General features: G+C 36.1%; 1 protein-coding gene across 9 annotated transcripts in view; it reads right to left on the reverse strand.

The window, feature by feature from the left end:
• The window catches only part of LOC127869549 (sterile alpha motif domain-containing protein 9-like), a 225,913-nt gene that overhangs the window by 68,786 nt on the left and 137,476 nt on the right, over window positions 1-19,651 (reverse strand). For 7 of the 9 annotated variants that reach the window (XM_052412210.1, XM_052412208.1, XM_052412205.1 and 4 more), the window contains exons 6-9: window positions 14,307-18,634; window positions 6,508-6,646; window positions 5,460-5,549; window positions 2,161-2,250 (exon numbers count right to left, since the gene is read on the reverse strand). In XM_052412210.1, coding sequence (XP_052268170.1) covers window positions 2,161-2,250; window positions 5,460-5,549; window positions 6,508-6,646; window positions 14,307-18,634 — 4,647 coding nt within the window. The remainder of the gene's footprint in view (window positions 1-2,160; window positions 2,251-5,459; window positions 5,550-6,507; window positions 6,647-14,306; window positions 18,635-19,651) is intronic. The other 2 variants (XM_052412203.1, XM_052412204.1) reach the window with 2 other exon arrangements.

Here is a 19,651-nt window from a genome sequence, read left to right on the forward strand (position 1 = left end):
ATGAACAATGAAGGCGCCAAAAACCTGGACCAAACTGGAAAAGTTCACACCTAAGGTTACCTGCAAAAAAGACCAAATACCTTTACCAGTCTAACATAAGCTGCCTAATCGGACCGAAAATGGCCGTAGAAGTGCACAAACACAGACAAATAAATGTTCCCATACTTTATTCAAACATTTTATTTTTTGTAAATAACTAATGCTACCCCGTTCATATCTGCCGTTACCGACTTTTTGTCCTTTCGACAACGGCCCCTTCAGTCTGTAAGATTATAGGGTGTAGTTTTCTGGAATAAAAAATTGTGGCTATTATGAATATTTACGATTGACATTATTTTTTTGCAATTAAGCAGCAAGGATAGCGTTGTATCAATGTATAACGCGCACAAACTTTTTTATTTGAAATTTGGAGGTAAAAAAACGCGCGCTATACGACGGAAAATACCGTATGTCAAGGGGCGAGTAGGATAGCTCTACTATATATATATAGTCGAGCTGAAAAACAATGAGAGTTAGATAGTGGTAAATAAAACATCAAAATAAGATGTCGAACGTCTCAACTGATTTTTATCGTGAGTTAGATAAAGGTGTCAATTACGTCTTCTCTAATAACCGCCACACCCCGCAGTTCGCTAGTAAAATCTTCGCGAGTAAAACAAAACAATAGTGCCAATTATCAAAATGTATCCCCTGTTGGTAACCACAAAAGTACTGATTTATTTCTTCACCTCTGTTTTTTTACACGTTATTTAATACCATCGATGATGCGGCATGTTGTTTTAAGTGGTCACCAGCGCAAGTTTGCAGTATGTCGCACGCTAAGCGTTAAATCGCATGATTTATTCCATGAAAAAATAACAATTAAAAAACAAGAAATGTTTTTGTCAGAAACACAATGCCCCCTACTGAGCCGCTTTGAAGCCATATATTTGACCTTTGACCTTGAAGGATGACCTTGACCTTTCACCACTCAAAATGTGCAGCACCATGAGATACACATGCATGCCAAATATCAAGTTGCTATCTTCAATATTGCAAAATTTATAGGCAATATTAAAGTCTTCGGACAAACGAACAGACTGACTGACAGACAAACTGACCGACAGTTCAACTTCTATATGCCACCCTACCGAAAATGTAACTGATTAACTGGTCGTTTCGGTAGGTTAACCGGTTAACCTCTTGCATCCCTACAAAAAATTTACATCCCATGACCATACTTTTTTCAACAAGTACAAACAAGATGTGTTTGAGAAACACAATGTCCCCCTATATGACGTTTGACCTTGAAGGATGACCTTGATCTTGACCCTTCACCACTCAAAATGTGCGGCTCCATGAGATACACATGCATTTCAAACATAAAATTGCTAGCTTCAATATTGCAGAAGTGACATAACATGAGCAATATTGACCCATATATTTGACCTTGTTGGATGACCTTGACCTTTCACCACTCAAAATGTGCAGCTCCATGAGATGCACATGCATGACAACTATCAAGTTGCTATCTTCAATATTGCAAAAGTATTCATAAAATAAGCGATTTGGGCCACATATATTTGACCTCTGACCTTGAAGGATGACCTTGACCTTTCACCACTCAAAATGTGCAGCTCCATAAGATACACATGCATGCCAAATATCAAGTTGCTATCTTCAATATTGCAAAAGTACTCATAAAATGAGCGATTTTGTCAACATAATTTTGACCTCTGACCTTGAAGGATGACCTTGACCTTGACCTTTCACCACTTAAAATGTGCAGCTCCATGAGATACAAATGCATGCCAAATATCAAGTTGCTATCTTGAATATTGAAATACTGCAAAAGTGTACATTAAATGAGCGATTTTGACCCATATATTTGACCTTTGACCTTGAAGGATGACCTTGATCTTTCACAACTCAAAGTGTGCAGCTCCATGAGATACATATGCATGCCAAATATCAAGTTGCTATCTTCAATATTGCAAAAGATATTGCAAATGTTAAAGTCGGCGCAAACCAACCAACCAACCAACCAACCAACAGACCAACCAACAGACAGGGCAAAAACAATATGTCCCCCACTACTATAGTGGGGGACATAATAAAAAGTATGTATAATATGTATCCCAACACTTTTCCCTTACCAGCTCTTTTATAAAAGATACTGACCTATTCCACAACCAACTCCAGTGGGATTGTCCATATGTACAAGACTTGCTGATTCAACTTTTTGACACACGTCATCATCAATCCCTTCTTCTGCGCATTATGAAAATGATAACGGGAAAAACCATCACACAAATTGTCTACACAAGAGGGCCATGTGCCTTAAGGCACTCAGCTGAGACCAGAATAAACGAAGCTTTACTGAGAAGGTAGAGTTTAGAATAAAGAAGAAAAATTCGTTGGATTGATATCTCCCTCCAAATAGTTTTTTATGGATGGGTGCAAATCTCTTGATATATGGTATAATCTTACACAAATATATGAAGTGTAGGGTAATTGTTAGTGTGAATTGCAATGCTCCTCATTGATAAATATACACCAGTTTCATATTGAAATCTTGTAGCATACCTGAGATAGAGCCATTCAAAGTTACATCATACAAAAACATCAAAGGGCAACATTTTTTATTTAAGAAAGAGTAGGGTTATGGTTCATGTGCATGGCACGTCAACTCATTGATATCAATACACCCAGGAAATTTCATGTTGAAGTTTTGTACAGTATCTGAGACGTAGCCCTGAAAAAAACCATAAAAAAACAAAGGGCAATAAATCATATTTAAGAAAGTGTAGGGTTATGGTTCATGTGCATGGCACTTCTCCGCATTGATACCTATACAACCATGAAGTTTCATGATGATCACTTACATAGTTTTTGAGATAAAACCATGCAAAGTTTTGTGACACATGGAATGACAGACGGACGAACGGACAAAGCCGATTTTATATCTCTCCACCTTTGGCAGGGGATAAAAAGGCAATTTGTGGAACATAAATATTAAATTTACCGGCAATTTTTTATTTTCCAACTCAAAGTGAGATATCAAAAGAGCAAATGTTCAAATTGTATCACGAAGATTCAACTGTAAATGTGACGTCTAGTTTGTAAACAAGCTATTTCTTAAATTTGACCTTGTGACCTAGTTTTTCACCCCATGTACTCTAGTTTCAAACTCTCTCGCGATATAATTGGAAACATGTTCTGCCAAATTTTCATGCAGATTGTGCAATAAATGTGGCTTTTACAGTCTTCGAAATTAGCTTTGAAAAGTTACATGCCAGTCGGGCCAGTTACTTAAGAATTTTTTCATGCCCAACACATTTTTTACATGCCCGAACTTTTATAACCAAAAATATATAACAAATTACAACATTTTAGCACTTAAATGCTACACATAGTAAAGCAAAACATTTGTTTTAATAGTAGTGAATATAATGACATCTAATCAGTCACTAGAATAAAGACGGTCGATCGTACCGTTTCTTGGCTTCCTTTTTCTCTAAATCATTGTCAATGTTCTATTTTAGAAGTGCTTTACCGGGCTAAGCCCCGTCAACATACCTTAGATATTGCACAGCCTCTATGTCGACAATGATATTTGTTGACATTGACGAAAACGGAAGCGTATTACTTGATTGAAATAATCGATTCAAAAAGCATCTACTCAATTAATTTCTAGAGAAACCGTCAATAAGAACCGAATGTGACCGAAATGCATCTGTCAAAAACAATAACAACGACGTGCGCAAGCAGGTGCGTGTTGTTAAACCAATCAAATTAAATTGTTTTACAACTTCCGATAAGGTGTTTGTTGGCAAAATTGAAAAATAGATTTACAAATATCAAGAAAAACTTACGATTTCTTTTATAAACTGTCAATTGCCTTCAATATTTTACATGCCTGGCGGGCCACAAACGTGAATTTGTTTATGTGCCCTACAGTAATTTTACTCGCCACGGGCGATCGGGCGTGTGCTAATTTCGAAGACTGCTTTTACAGTGTTCACAGGGAAAATGGTGACAACACACTAAGAACAAGAAACCGTCGGAGACGGGTGATGGTCCCCAAAGTTTATAGAAAATTTCAAAGGGCCATAACTCTGTGAAAAATCATCCGACCAGAACCCGCTGAAAATAATCACATCTCCTCTTGGTAGTGAAGCTTCCCATAAAGTTTCATTGAATTCCAGTAATTAGTTGCTGAGAAATAGCCCGGACAAGAATTGTACTATATGTACAGTTAATGGAAAATTTCAAAGGGCCATAACTCTGTGAAAAATCATCCGACCAGAACCTGCTGAAAATATGCACATCTCCTCTTGGTAGTGAAGTTTCCCATTAAGTTTCATTTAATTCCGGTCATTAGTTGCTGAGAAATAGCCTGGACAAGAATTGCACCATATGTACAGTAAATGGAAAATATTCAAAGGGCCATAACTCTGTGAAAAATCATCCGACCAGAACCCGCTGATAATATGCACTTCTCTTCTTGGTAGTGAAGCTTCCCATCAAGTTTCATTGAATTCCGGTCATTAGTTGCTGAGAAATAGTTCTGACAAAAATTGTGCACGGACAAACGGACAGACGGAAGGACGGACGGACACACGGACGGACAGACGAAGCGGCGACTATATGCAAAATAAATTTTGGGGGAGCATAAAAAGGTGATCACAAACAAGAGATGTGTTCGTCAGAAACACAATGCCCCCTATTGCGCCGCTTTGAAAAAAAAATTGTTTTGTTTTTTTTACCTTTGACCTTGAAGGATGACCTTGACATTGAACTTCCACCACTCAAAATGCGCAGCTTCATGAGAACGCCGCTTTGAATTTTTTTATTTTTTTTTTGACCTTTGACCTTGAAGGATGACCTTGACCTTGAACTCTCACCACTCTAAATGTGCAGCTTTATGAGATACACATGCATGCCAAATATAAAGTTGCTATCTTCAATATTGAAAAAGTTATGGCCAATGTTAAAGTTTTCGGACGGACAGACGCCATATATTTGGCATTTGACCTTGAAGGATGACCTTGACCTTCAACTTTCACCACTCAAAATGTGCAGCTTCGCGAGATGCACATGCATGCCAATTATCAAGTTGTTATATTTAATATTGAAAAAGTTATGGCCAATGTTAAAGTTTTCAGACGGACAGACGCCATTTATTCGACATTTGACCTTGAAGGATGACCTTGACCTTTCACCACTCAAAATGTTCAGCTCCATGAGATACACATCCATGCCAAATATCAAGTGGCTATCTTCAATATTGCAAAAGATATTGCAAATGTTAAAGTCGGCGCAAACCAACCAACCAACCAACCAACCAACAGACCAACCAACAGACAGGGCAAAAACAATATGTCCCCCACTACTATAGTGGGGGACATAATAAAAAGTATGTATAATATGTATCCCAACACTTTTCCCTTACCAGCTCTTTTATAAAAGATACTGACCTATTCCACAACCAACTCCAGTGGGATTGTCCATATGTACAAGACTTGCTGATTCAACTTTTTGACACACGTCATCATCAATCCCTTCTTCTGCGCATTATGAAAATGATAACAGGAAAAACCATCACACAAATTGTCTACACAAGAGGGCCATGTGCCTTAAGGCACTCAGCTGAGACCAGAATAAACGAAGCTTTACTGAGAAGGTAGAGTTCAGAATAAAGAAGAAAAATTCACTATATATTCAGATATAAGGAAACGTCTTGAGGGCACAGTAGTTGGGGGACAATAATTTTTTTATAGAAAATTTCAAAGGGCCATAACTCTGTGAAAAATCATCCGACCAGAACCCGCTGATAATATGCACATCTCCTCTTGGTAGTGAAGCTTCCCATAAAGTTTCATTGAATTCCGGTCATTAGTTGCTGAGAAATAGCCCGGACAAGAATTGCACTATATATACAGTTAATGAAAAAATTTCAAAGGGCCATAACTCTGTGAAAAATCATCCGACCAGAACCCGCTGATAATATGCACATCTCCTCTTGGTAGTGAAGCTTCCCATAAAGTTTTATTGAATTCCGGTCATTAGTTGCTGAGAAATAGCCCTGACAAGAATTGCACTATATGTACACTTAATGGAAAATTTCAAAGGGCCATAACTCTGTGAAAAATCATTCGACCAGAACCCGCTGATAATATGCGCATCTCCTCTTGGTAGTGAAGCTTCCCATAAAGTTTCATTGAATTCCGGTCATTAGTTGCTGAGAAATAGCCCGGACAAAAATTGTGCACGGACGGACACACGGACACAGCGGTGACTATATGCTCCCCCCAAAAATGTTTGTTTTTGGGGGAGCATAAAAATGAAAGCAAGGGGTACATTGAGCACAACACTTTCTTGAACTGAGTTCTATCTACATGTAAAGTTTGAACTTGATTACTCAAATCATTATAATAAATGCTCTGGACATCATATCAGATAGGAGAAGGACAATCTGAAATCAGTTGCACAAGAGATGGAAAACATTGGCATATTTTTAAATACCTTTCAACTTCACATCATAGGCAACTGGACCTCTCCAGGAAATCCCCAAAACAAAGGTAACACGCCTGTTGCGATAATCAAAACAATCTTCACCAGATGGTATGCGGTATTGGAAAATCTTGTCTGCATCATATTCGACCTAAATGAAATTACATTCACTTTAAAACTACACAAAATTAGCAAAATAACTGAAATAACTGAAATTACAAGAGACCTACATAGCTAACCTTTGCATTGAAAAACTCGCATCGCAGTATTTATTACACGTATTCCTTATCAGAGCGGTTTGGTGCGCTAATTTCAATAAGTTAAGTGCAAGCAGGATAATTATCAAATTAAAGTTATTCAAAACGATTAAAACATTACTTTGATATAATTGCAGTTTTACTATATTTAAAGAGCGGCTGTGAAATATACTGCGCACAGTATAAAACAGGTTTTTCTGTCATTCATGATCATTCTAGTATTTAGGCATTTAATCTTTCAGTTTCGTGTACGAGAAATTAATTAAATCATCTAGAAGATTTATTTGCATGCTAACGCAGTGTAATTGTTCACAGAGATTCACTTTCATTTTTTACCGTAATCAGAAAGTCCCTGGGAAGCACGTTTTTTGCATGTGTACGTATGACGCAATAAAACGTTTCTTTGTACATGTATTGTACTGCATTCATAATGCATTCAATCTAAATTTAAATTTGCTCGTCCAATGAAAGCTCTGCCCCAAAATGCACTGTTCTCTTTACACTTCTAAAAAATGGAGTATGCATGTGGTTGTGTTTACGAAATTCGTAAACATATTTCTTGTCATAAATGTTCAAGATTATTATTTTTTAAGTGATGTAACTTTATTGGATTATCAGATAAATGTGCACATTAGAAAAGCGGTATGTATACTGTTAACGAAAAGATTAGGTTAATATGCATGTATTTGCGGATGACACAGCATGGCAATAGACAGGACCTATATTATAGGCTATACTACCGTAAAATGTTGTGTATAAGGCGCACATTTTTACCCCCAAATTTAATTTCAAAAACTTGATGCGCGTTATGCACAACTACAGCCATGCCAAGACATTTTATCCCTGTCAGTTACCCAGTTACGGTAACTCGCATCATTCTGTTCCCCTATGTTTAAACTGTAACTATGTTAATAATTGTGTTATATTTACGATCTGAATATAGATGGACAAACGTTATAAAGTCAACATGAATATTTTCTATCTTTTTCAGGTACGTACAGAGCATTGAAATCAAATAAATTTGAAGAAGACAATAAAAACAAGGAAGCCATTTTTATTTAAACTTTATTGTTTTTTCCCACAATATTATACCCTACTGTACTAGGGTTACACAATTTTTTGGGGGGCACTTGTCGATTTACAAAAGAATGTCGACAAGGTCTTTCCCGATATATTTATTATTATTTTTCTTGCTTTTTAAATGTGTTAATAAAATTGATGCTGTAATTGTTTACACGTTTTCATACGTCTTGTCAAGGTTGGGGTTGTGATTATCGAGCAATTTGCGTCACCTGTCAAGTTTTGTATAGCTGGGCTATTATCAAAACATGTGAACCTCCAAACGACTTCACACCTCCATTGCTTGTTTAACGCCGGTAATGTCAGTAATGGTGTTAAAAAGTTTGAGTCGTTAAAGTCTCCTGTCAATATATGTATCCCGGTAAAAGCAACTTTTTGGAAAAAACCCATTAATCTGCTGGTACAAATAAACATGACCCATTTACAATCCTTTCAAACTCACACACCGTATCAACCGTTATTATTTAAAGGAAGCTATCATTGGTTGATATAATGGACCAGCGTTGTTTGTACCGGGGTGATTAGTGGGTTTTTCTAAACTCGTGCTTATCCGGGATCAGTCTATTATAGACGCTCAAAAAGAACGCGTGAGATGGGAAATGTAAATAAAATGCGCGGTTGTGAATTAGTCATGCGTCAATAACCCTGTGCCAATACCAATAAAAATGTCAGTGTCTTAGTCATACCAACCACACTAATCGGTAAGTAATGTGTACTTCTCCACGATAAAATCGTGGACAGTTACTTCGGAGACTTATGATGAAAACCTCAATGGTATCCTCGAGGAAATTGTGCATTCTTAGGACAAAGCTTCTGACAAAGTTTCATGATGATCTTACAATCAGGGATCATATTTTGTTCGGTTTTGTCGGTCCTAGACCGATTGGGGTCATGAAAAACTGATTGAAAATCCCAAACAGTCGGTCCGATTCTGTTTGCTATTAAAATTCCCATGTCATGAAATCGATTACACAGTGTACATGCTAACACACCCTTATGACATTCTTATCTCGATTAGGTGTGATAAACCATTCGCTGCAGTCTCTTAACCGGTCAGGACCGGTTTATTGCACGTCAGACCAAGAATCAAAAACTTGTGAACAGCGGATTAAAGACACATCCGAAAAGACGCGTCTGAATGCACGCGCTGTAACTAAACAAAACATGCCGATACATTTTCCACCAGCGTAATAATCCGGTAAAATAATATGAATGAAAGTCGCGGATCTGATCGACAGAACAGCCAAAAGTTATTTTTATGGGCAGAACTTCACATAAAATAGTACACAAGAAAAATAATATACACTGAATAAATCTTTAGTATAACCGTGTTAGAATCGAAATAATTCGTACACTTTATACTTTGTTGTTGAATAACTCACGACCGGAAAATTAGATGCGTGGTTTCAAATGCTTCGCTCTCATGATTAAATCCCTACGCATCTAAACTATCGGCCGTGGGTTATTTGACAACAAATTATTTATTAAATATTTGGTTGTTGTTGTCAGTAGCTTACCTACGCACAGACATTTGTTTGGTTCAGTGCATGTTTGTAAGCTATTATCGAGTCGACAACAATTAAAAACATCGGTATAGACTTACACAGACTAATAATATTGACAACGATGAAAAAAGTCTGATAAAACAGCACAGGAAACAACACTGAAATACCAAATGATAAAACCAGTTGAGAAAACTCGTTTCGTTTAAAAAAAAATGCCTAAGGGAATTTGACTCGTACATGTATTATACCACCTTCATGAATGGCAAAATCAATGGTATATATTTTAACGTAATTTGTCATGATTTCGGATATACATTTTCAGATACTTTTCCCCATTTATATCCGGACCGATTGATGTTGCGGGAAAATATGATCCCTGCTTACAATAAATATGGCTTCTAGAGTGTTAACAAGGTTTAACTATAGCTATACAAGGAAAAAAGCCACGCCCCCTTGGGGGCCATGTTTTTCCACCAACCGGAACCATTTTCGAACTCATCAAAGATATCATTGGGACAAATCATCTGACCAAGTTTCATGAAGATCGGACAATAAATGTGGCCTCTAGAGTGTTAACAAGGTTTTACTAAAGCATGATATAAAGCCATATTAGGAAAAATGCCCCGCCCTCTGGTGGCCATGTTTTTAAAGCAACCGAAACCATTTTCGAACTCATCCAAGATATCATTAGGACAAATCTTCTGACCAAGTTTCATGAAGATCGGAAAATAAATGTGGCCTCTAGAGTGTTAACAAGGTTTTACTATAGCCATATAAGGAAAAATGCCCCGCCCCCTGGCAGCTATGTTTTTCAACCAACCAGCATCATTTTTGAACTCGTCCAAGATATTATTGGGGTGAATCTTCTAACCAAGTTTCATGAAGATTGGACAATAAATGTGACCTCTATAAAGTGTTAACAAGATTTTACTATAGCCATATAAGGAAAAATGCATATAAGGAAAAATGCCCCGCCCCTTGGCAGCCATGTTTTTCAAGCAAACGTGACCATTTTCGAACTCATCCAAGATATCATTGAGACCAATCTTCTGATCAAATTTCATGAAGATTGGACAATAAATGTGGCCTCTAGTGTTCACAAGGTTTTACTAAAGCCATATAAGGAAAAATGCCCCGCCCCTTGGCAGCCATGTTTTTCAAGCAAACGTAACCATTTTCGAACTCATCCAAGATATCATTGAGACCAATCTTCCGACCAAATTTCATGAAGATTGGAGAATAAATGTGGCCTCTAGAGAGTTAACAAGGTTTTACTAAAGCCATATAAGGAAAACTGCCCCGCCCCCTGGGGGCCATGTTTTTTCACCGATCTGGACCATTTTCGAACCCGTCCAAGATATCAATGAAACCAATGTTTTGATCAAGTTTCATGATGACTGGGCAAAAATTGTGACTTCTAGAGTGTTCACAAGGTTTCTCAATAGCCATATATGGAATACTGCCCCGCCCCCTGGCGGCCATGTTTTTCAAAGGACCGGAACCATTTTTGAACTCAACCAACTGATCATTTAGACAAACATTTTGACAAAGTTACATGAAGATTGGGCATCAAATGTGACTTCTACAGTGTTCACAAGGTTTATCTTTTTTTTGACCTAGTGACCTAGTTTTTGACCCAGCATGACCCAGTTTCAAACAGTCAAGGTATCAATGGGACAAATGTTCTGACCAAATTTCATGAAGATCAGACAATAAATGTGGCCTCTAGAGTGTTCACAAGGCAAAATGTGGACGACGGACGACGCATGATGGACGACGCACGATGGACGACGCACAACAGACAAAAAGGGATCACAAAAGCTCACCATGAGCACCTTGTGCTAAGGTAAGCTAAAAACAAAAACACAAAAACAAGTTGTATCTTTATCGTTATCGTCTTTAAAGTAATTAATTATTGAAACAATAAAATAACACGTGAGATCGGCAATGTAAATAAAACGATTTTCAGTGAGCATACGGTACGGAAATTTTCCCTGAAATTTTTTTTTTGCTTCAAAATCTTTTTTTCCCCGATTTTTTTGCTTCAAAAAGTAGATGCCCGTTACACACAATGTTTTACGGTATACCTGTTTTTTATAGACCCTGCAATAAATGAGCTCAAAACTTATAACGCTGTTGCGTGACTTGGACCCCGTTATCCACGTTATATTGGAGTTACAGTGCACTGAATATCAAAGCATTGTGCTTTGTGGTTTCAGAGCACTTTTGAACATATAAAACACTAAAGGAAATAAGGCCCTCACTTTAGAACCCAACAAGTGGCAGCCATACTATTGAACAAACCATTATCATGTTTAAAGCGGGTATATACGATTTTGTCAAATATTTATGAATTTATATAAACTTTGTAAAAAACTTATTATATATATAATTCCATAAAATTAAAATAAAAGTTAAGAAGAACATGTGTCAAAAAATGTGAAATAAGCCAGATATTTAATTCTGAAATTGAAAACGGCTGTACAGCCGAATTCGCCAGCATGTATACCATACATGTACGATTTGAATCTAATCTTAGTTTAACGGTTAATTTGAATTCCTGCAACGATATCTATATTTACGACACACGAACACAATCTCCGATCCGAATACAAAGACGAATGCTTCGGTTATTGCAGGAAAATATGTACGTCACTATCGGCTCGGGGCGCTAATTTGTCTTTGCTGCATTTTATGAAATTCGGCTTTAATGTATAATTTTTCTAACCTATTTTGTGTTATTGTTACATATTTTATCAATATATTACAATTAAACACATATACAAAATCGTATATACCCGCTTTAATGCAGTTCAGATATCATGACAACACAATTGTTTGCATATTCTAATCAAATGTGATTTCTAGAAAGGCAACATAGGGAAAGATAGCACGATGTTTTTCAATTGATTGGATTCATTTTTAACTCCGCAGAGTAATCCTAGGAACAATTTCAGAACAAGTTTCATGAATAATTGGCTATAAATATGGCATTTAACGTGTTAAAAAGCTTTTTCATTTATAAAATCTAGTGACCTAGTTTTTACACCATCTGATCAATTTACTAAGATAAAATTGAGACCCATGGTCTGATCAAGTTTTGTGACGATTTAGCAATAAATGCGGAATCTGGAGTTTTCACAAGGTTTTTCTTTAATTTTACCTAGTAACTTAGTTAAGGATCATCATGACCAAGTTTTAAACTCAGTAGAGATATCATAGGGAAAAATGTTCTGAGCAAGAGCTGTTCATGAGATTGGGAAATATATGAGGCTTCTTATAGTATTCAAAAGTTTTATCGTTTATTTTACCTAGTAACCTCGTTTTTAAATCAACATGACCCAGTTTCAAACTCAGCTGAAATATATTTGGAACAAATGTTCCGAATTAGTTTCATTATGATTGGACAATAAATGTGGCCTTACAAGTGTTTCATAAGCATTAACTTTCATTTGACATAACAAAGTTTTTGACCCAAATTTACCCAGTTTTGAACGCATTCTCTACATCATTTGGACTAACTTTCAAGAAATCTGGAAATTAATTGGCCCCTAAAGTTTTCACAAGCATTTTCTGTAATTTGCTCAAGTGACCTAGTTTTTTTTACTCACATGTCAAAGTTGGAACTCTACCAAGATATCATTGGGACAAATGTTTTGACCAAGTCTAATGAAAGATTCGGCAATATATGTTTTTCTTTAATTTTACCTGTTGACATAGTTTCTGATCCCTTACGACCAAACTTTAAAGTTGATAAAGATATCATTGGTACAAAGGTTCTGAACAAGTTTCATAAAGATTGAGAACTACATGTGATCTTAAGTGCGCTCTCATGCTTTTTCTTAAATTTTAACTGGTGAAGAAGATTTTGAGACCATGCAACACAGTTTTGATAAATAATTGGGAAAACTTTCCAAAGAAGTTTCATAAAGATTTTGCAATGAACGTAGCCTCTAAAGTGTTGGCTAGCTTTTGTTTAATTTGATCTAGTGTCTTGATCCCACATGACACAGTTTCAAACTCCACCGAGTTTAGACCCCTCGGTTATGATTAATACAATCTGTGTAGAGGACCACTAGACGATATTACACGAAAAATGATAAACCTCAGAGCATTGAAGATTTGAAAAGTTATTTACAACACAAGGCAAAATAAATTACGCGACCTTTCGTGTGTGTCTAGTTTTGATCCCAGGGAAATGATTGCAACAATCTTTGAACAATCTTTGAAGAGGACAACTAGAAGATATAACATAACAGATATTAAACCTTTAAACCTTGGGGTTTCCATTTTTTAAACAATGTTTTGCTACACTTACCAATATATGCAGCAGACCTGAACAATTTGAGAACGTTGAAAGGTCACCCAAGGATCATTCCTGCACTTTTGTTAAAACCTGCCAAGTGGTTCAGGAGATGAAGTTACTGGACTGATGGACACGGTCAATTAAGTATGCTAAAAGCTCCCCATGAGCATATGTGCTCAAGCTCACTATTAACGATGTTAAATACCAAATAGTACAGTGCTGCCTGCTCCTAAGATAAATAATTAAGTTATTTTGATATTTAAGGCCATGTATATCATCTGACCCCCTGGGTTGGCCTTTGGGGCTTGATTTTCACTAACTGTGTTGATAATCACATTGCCATGTTACATACCAGAAATTACTTCTTTTGGTCTTGTGGTTTAAGAGTATTGTGCAATATAGTCTTCATAACCAAGTTTTCACTAACAACTTTGGAAAGATGTTCTGACAATATGAAATGAAGATTTGGAAATGAAGATTTGGCAAAAAGTAGCTTCTAGGAATGTTCTTCAGTTGAATATTGATGTCACACACATGAGAGTCCGGGGACTGTTTCAACAAACATCGTAGTACACATTAATGATACGATACCTTTTTCGAAGATACATAATTGCACAGAAGATTAACAATTTGTCCACTTTATTTATATCAAAGATTGCTTACCGAGTGATCAATATTACGTCCAGATCCGTCTACAACACCTGATATCCTGATGAAGGTTTCTAGCCCAAGTTTGTGATTCCAGATATCATCCCTTTTTACCTCCCTTCTTTTCCGTCCTTGCGCATCAGCCCCAATGCGCCATTGTGACCTTATTTTATTTGTATGTACATAATCTCCACCAGGTTGCCCTCTAGCTAGAGCAAAAAATGTTTTTGCCTTAAGGCTCAATTTACTTTGATCACCTTTCTTGCTTGTATCAAACTTTTGATCATACAACTCTTGCCATCTATTCAATGTCATTTTCAAATACTCTGGCCGACAAATGTATTGTTTATGCACATGCAATCTTTTGGGCAGTGGCCAATGCAACAATGCAAAATACAAATATGGTTCTAAATTTTCCACTGAATTGTTCATACCCATTCTTTCATTTTGACATTTTAACAACATTTCACTGAAGTTCAATAGTTTCCGATAGTCAAATTGTATCTTTTCATCAAATTTTGGACAGGAAATCATAGAATAGTGTATTATGTAGTATCCAACAATAACCTTTAAATTATTCTCAAGTCTTTTTCCACTTGCATCAAAATTGAACTCTAATTTATACACCCTATTAGCTAGTTTGTTCTGATCTTCGTCATAAAGATTTCTCATCCCTGTAAATGAACAACTTATTGTGGATTCAACAGCTGATGAACTAGCAAAATCTGTCGTGTAAATGCTCTCAAATTTATTTATCATGCTTTGTATTCTTATTGCTGTTTCAGGTGCCGAACTTAAATGGAATGGCTGTTTTGTCATTGTAAACACATCCTCAATATGCTGAAGGGATGCTTTAATATGACTTTGCATTTCGCTACCATTACAAAAACTGTTTATTTCTGGATATAGTTCAGGCATGCTTTTTTCATGTGAAAAACCATTGATGGCTTTCAAAAAAGGCTCCTTGTACTTTGTTTTCAAGTCATCCAAAATTAAAAAGGCAACAGAAATCTCCTGTTCATAAAATGCTAAATTATCCTTTCTCCCAAGTTGCTGAGCTTCTCGAAACTTTGCTATCGCATTGCAAGCAAGTTTAATAAGTTCTTTTGGATCTGTGTTTGATTTTTTAGATTTATCTTGGAGCTCTTTTTTGTATATATGACCAAAAGTATCATATAAAATGGGTATTTTTTCAGACCCTTTCAAAGCAAGTGTTATTGCCTCTTTAGCACTTTGAAACTCTTTAAAATGATTGCATAACCTTGTCCTGTGTTGAGCAACATAAGAATCATTTGTTATCTGAAAACAATAACTCATCAAGTCATTGGTTCTATTAAATGCTTCTTCACTTGTTTCCCGTTTATTAACTTCTGAAAGTTCAGTCACAAGATTGGAAAATGCACTTTTACCATCTCTAAAAGGTGTTATACGTCGCTGTTGTCGATGACAGAAAAGATCACAAACGTTTTTTCTTAATCTATTGTTGGAGTCAGAGCTTGGTTCATTTTTAAATTGAGTATCAAAGAAAGACAAAAACTCTGAAACAACTTTTTTAAGGTCTAAATTTTCCTTCTCCATTATATACTGAAGGCTTGCCTTAGCAATCAGTGGTGACACAATTGAAATTTGATTTCGACCACCATTTGAACTGTGTTTGATAAGAAGTTCTAAAAACTCTGAAGATTCCACATTCCAGGTTTGCCTGTATGGAAATCTCCTCTGAGATCCAACAAGTCCAACTGGGGCTCCTACTTCTTTCAATTCTTTAATGGTCCACTTAGAACGTGTTGATGTTTCTATCCTCATTAGATCATCAAATATATCCGGTCCAACTGCAACATCAGGTTCATAAGAATTAAGGAACGACAGGTGTTGAACTAGTTTTTCCTCTTTTCTTTTAAGACCTTTCATAATGCCTCGTGTGGTGTCGTTAATGTATTTTTCACTGAATCCTTCTTTCATGACATTGAATGCTATCATAGATTCAATTTGTTTCTTGCTCTTTTTCTTCTCCAAAGATTGTGACCGGTCCTGAAACCATAATATTTCCCTATCTGATAGCACCTGTCTCAGAACAACAGATGCTCCTTTAGACTCCCAAATTCTTGCCACAACAATCAACAAGCACAATAATTTCCCATGTGAAGAAGCATGACGGTAAACAAGGTCGTTCAAGTTGTCAATGAGAATTACCAAAGATTCTTCTGGGATATTGTCTGCCAAAACAATCACTGGATTCCTTTCATCTTTGTTTTTGTCTTTGAAAGACCAAAGTTTTAGAATTTGATCCGCTGAATCGTTTTCAATGACATTTCTTATGACACAACACCTGTATACCTTGGACAAATCTTCCTTACACTGACTGAAATGCCAAAGAACATGTCTGCCAAGAGTGGTTCCACCAGCCCCTGGTTGATGGAATATTTTTAGAACTTCAACTCTCTTTTTACCATTATCTATCTTCTCCTGAACTGTACTTGTTATATTTTCAAAAATATCACGTTGGCAAACATGAACATCAAAATAGAAATTCCACCACGATGCTTCGCTGCCTTTATAAAATGCATTTTCCTCCTTTGAGAAGGTATCATCCTGTAAAGTCTTATCCATTTCCTCAAAAGCTAGCTTACATTCTTCACAACTTAGAATCTCTATGTCACATAGTTTCATGGTTTTTCTCTCATTCTGTGTCAATGTGACAACTGTCCCTGAACTGGTGGGAAGTCTCCAAACACTGCCAGAAACACAAGGAAAGATTGGTGAAAGCACTTCACTAGCCACATCCATCCATGGAAGACCAGAAAAAAATATCTGATTTAGAGTTTGAGGCTCTGTAATTGGTTCAAGATCTTTCCTGAGTTGAGAAAAGTGTTCTTCTGTGTCCGATATTACTACAGTGTTGTATGGATACCAGCGGCAGCAGTCAAAAGCAATCTGGTACAGTGAATCTGTCTTTAAAAGTGATTCAAAAACCAAAAACAAAGCAATTGATCTATTGCTTGAATTAACCTTGAATGATTCTTCAAGAGAACATTTTACAAAAGGATATCTTTCTGAAAGCCATTCAGATATTGGAAAGGATTGCAATTTGCACTCAACATTTCCATTGCAATATATCCAATGATTGCCTGAACCAATGTTTTGAGGACACTTTTCTGGTTTGTAATCATCTGCAACCAGAACATCAAAGTAGTTATCCTCTTTCTCAATGTTCTTAATCAAAACTGTTGATGGATCGAAGTCAAAAACTACTGGTGAGGACAAAAATGCAACCCTTATGTGGTCGAATATTTTGTCTGAATTTGGAATACTTGAATATTTACCACATATAATATGAGGCACCATCTGATCAGTCACATACCTATTCCCAGCAGTCAAACGTTTCTGTAGTTGTGCTCCTGTATTACTTAAACCTTTTTCAGGTTTTAAAACAGCCATTTCCAATATTTTTCTTGCAAGCAATAGTTCCTTCATTTCTGTTTTCAGGCAATCTGCCTTTTTGGAGTCTATCACCTCCAAAATGTAGATTCCATGTCTAACTATGTATTTAAACAATTTATTTTCCTGTTCGCCATGCGGAGGAAACAATAATGTAATAGGTGTATTCTTCATGAATATAAACGATGGATTTATATCAACTTCAACTACAAAACTGTTCTCCTCACATGGCACAATCACAACTGCTTGAATAGCTCTTTCAAATATTCGCTGTTCAAAGCATGGTCCCTCGAAGCAGTGATGTAGGCAGTTCTCTATTTCAGCTATTAGTGTATGTGGTGAGAATTCAGTTTTTCGTAAACCAACAATCAGACCTTCATTATTCTCCAGAGCTTTAATACCAAAGTGAACTGTTCCGTTCTGAAGCCCATTAATGCATGCTGCGGCAAATTTTATGACTTCAGCAGCAAAAAATGATTTATGCATTTGTTTTTCTTGCTTAGGCATGATGAAGTGATGCACTGGGGTCAACATTGATATTTTGTCTTGTTTAACTTTACCATTTTTATAGGCAAAGTTGCCAGATGACCTTCCAAAAGGACGAAAATCACTTTCACATTCAGTTCCACTAACACTTAGTCTTTTTTTTATATCATTTCGGATTCGTTCAAGCCCCCCACTAATTCCAGCACCATACTTCAGTCCCCTCAAATTGAATTCTTTTTTTAATTCATCTTCAACAATGTCCAACCTGTCTACAAAGAATTGAAGTGAAATGCTTTCACTTTTAATGACATCAGTGATTGCAAAACCTAAAGAAGGATCTTTAGTGATGTTCTTTCGAACTTCAACTTCCAAATACTTTGAGAATTCTTCACAAGCCATGGTAGATAAAGGTCCGACATCTGTAATAAAAGAGTCAACATTAAATATCTACAACGCCTACCATTTTCATTTGTAATATGTAAAAGGAGACCAAAATAGAACGTGATTGCTTGAAAAGAATGTCAACAAACGATTTTGATTTGTTGTATCAAAACTGTTTAGAGTGTGTTCAATATGTATATTATAAAGTTTAAGATGAAATTGAAATAAGCCAGACACATATTGTCTAAGCAAGTTATTTCCAAGCATATTAAGGAATTATTTATGTGTTGTGCACAACTTCGTAAATATGCAATTCTGTAATGTACGTATAAAAAGGAACGGCTCAAACATGTTAATGCAAGAAAAACAATAATAAGAACATCTACATGAGCAATCTTCAAAATATTCTTATCTTCTTTAGCTTTGAAACCAATAATAAAAGTTGACTTAGAAAATAATAACATCTACACAAGAAATCATCGAAAATTTCTTTTATCTATTACATACAGCTTTAAAACCATAAAAAAGTCAAGTTTGTTGGGTTTTTTTTTGTCAAAAATAATATTTGGTATAGAGGGTATCAATATAATGAATTTCAATGGTACAAATTGTATAACTTGGCAAGCATTAAACAATCCGATTTCAATCAGATTAAATAAGTTATGTTAGTCTTGATTTAACTTTAGAAATCATATATAAGCAAAATGTAAGATAATAACATTTCTTCTTTTTTTCATCTGCAACAAAATTTATAGCAGATTTTAATAAACAAGAGGGCCTGAAAGGCCCCAAGTCGCTAACCTGAGATAAAAAGATATTATTGGGACAAATCTTGTGACCAAGTTTCATAAAGATCGGAAAATAAAATTAATGTGGCCTTTAGAGTGTCAGCAAGGTTTAACTTTAGCCATATAAGGAAAAATGACCCGCCCCCTGGCAGCCATGTTTTTCAACCAACCTGCATCATTTTTGAACTCTTTCAAGATATTATCAGGATGAATCTTCTGACCAAGTTTCATGAAGATCGGACAGTAAATGTGGCCTCTAGTGTTAAC

This window comes from Dreissena polymorpha, chromosome 2 (genome assembly GCF_020536995.1).
Source record: "Dreissena polymorpha isolate Duluth1 chromosome 2, UMN_Dpol_1.0, whole genome shotgun sequence".
In the NCBI taxonomy this organism is placed as follows: domain Eukaryota; kingdom Metazoa; phylum Mollusca; class Bivalvia; order Myida; family Dreissenidae; genus Dreissena; species Dreissena polymorpha.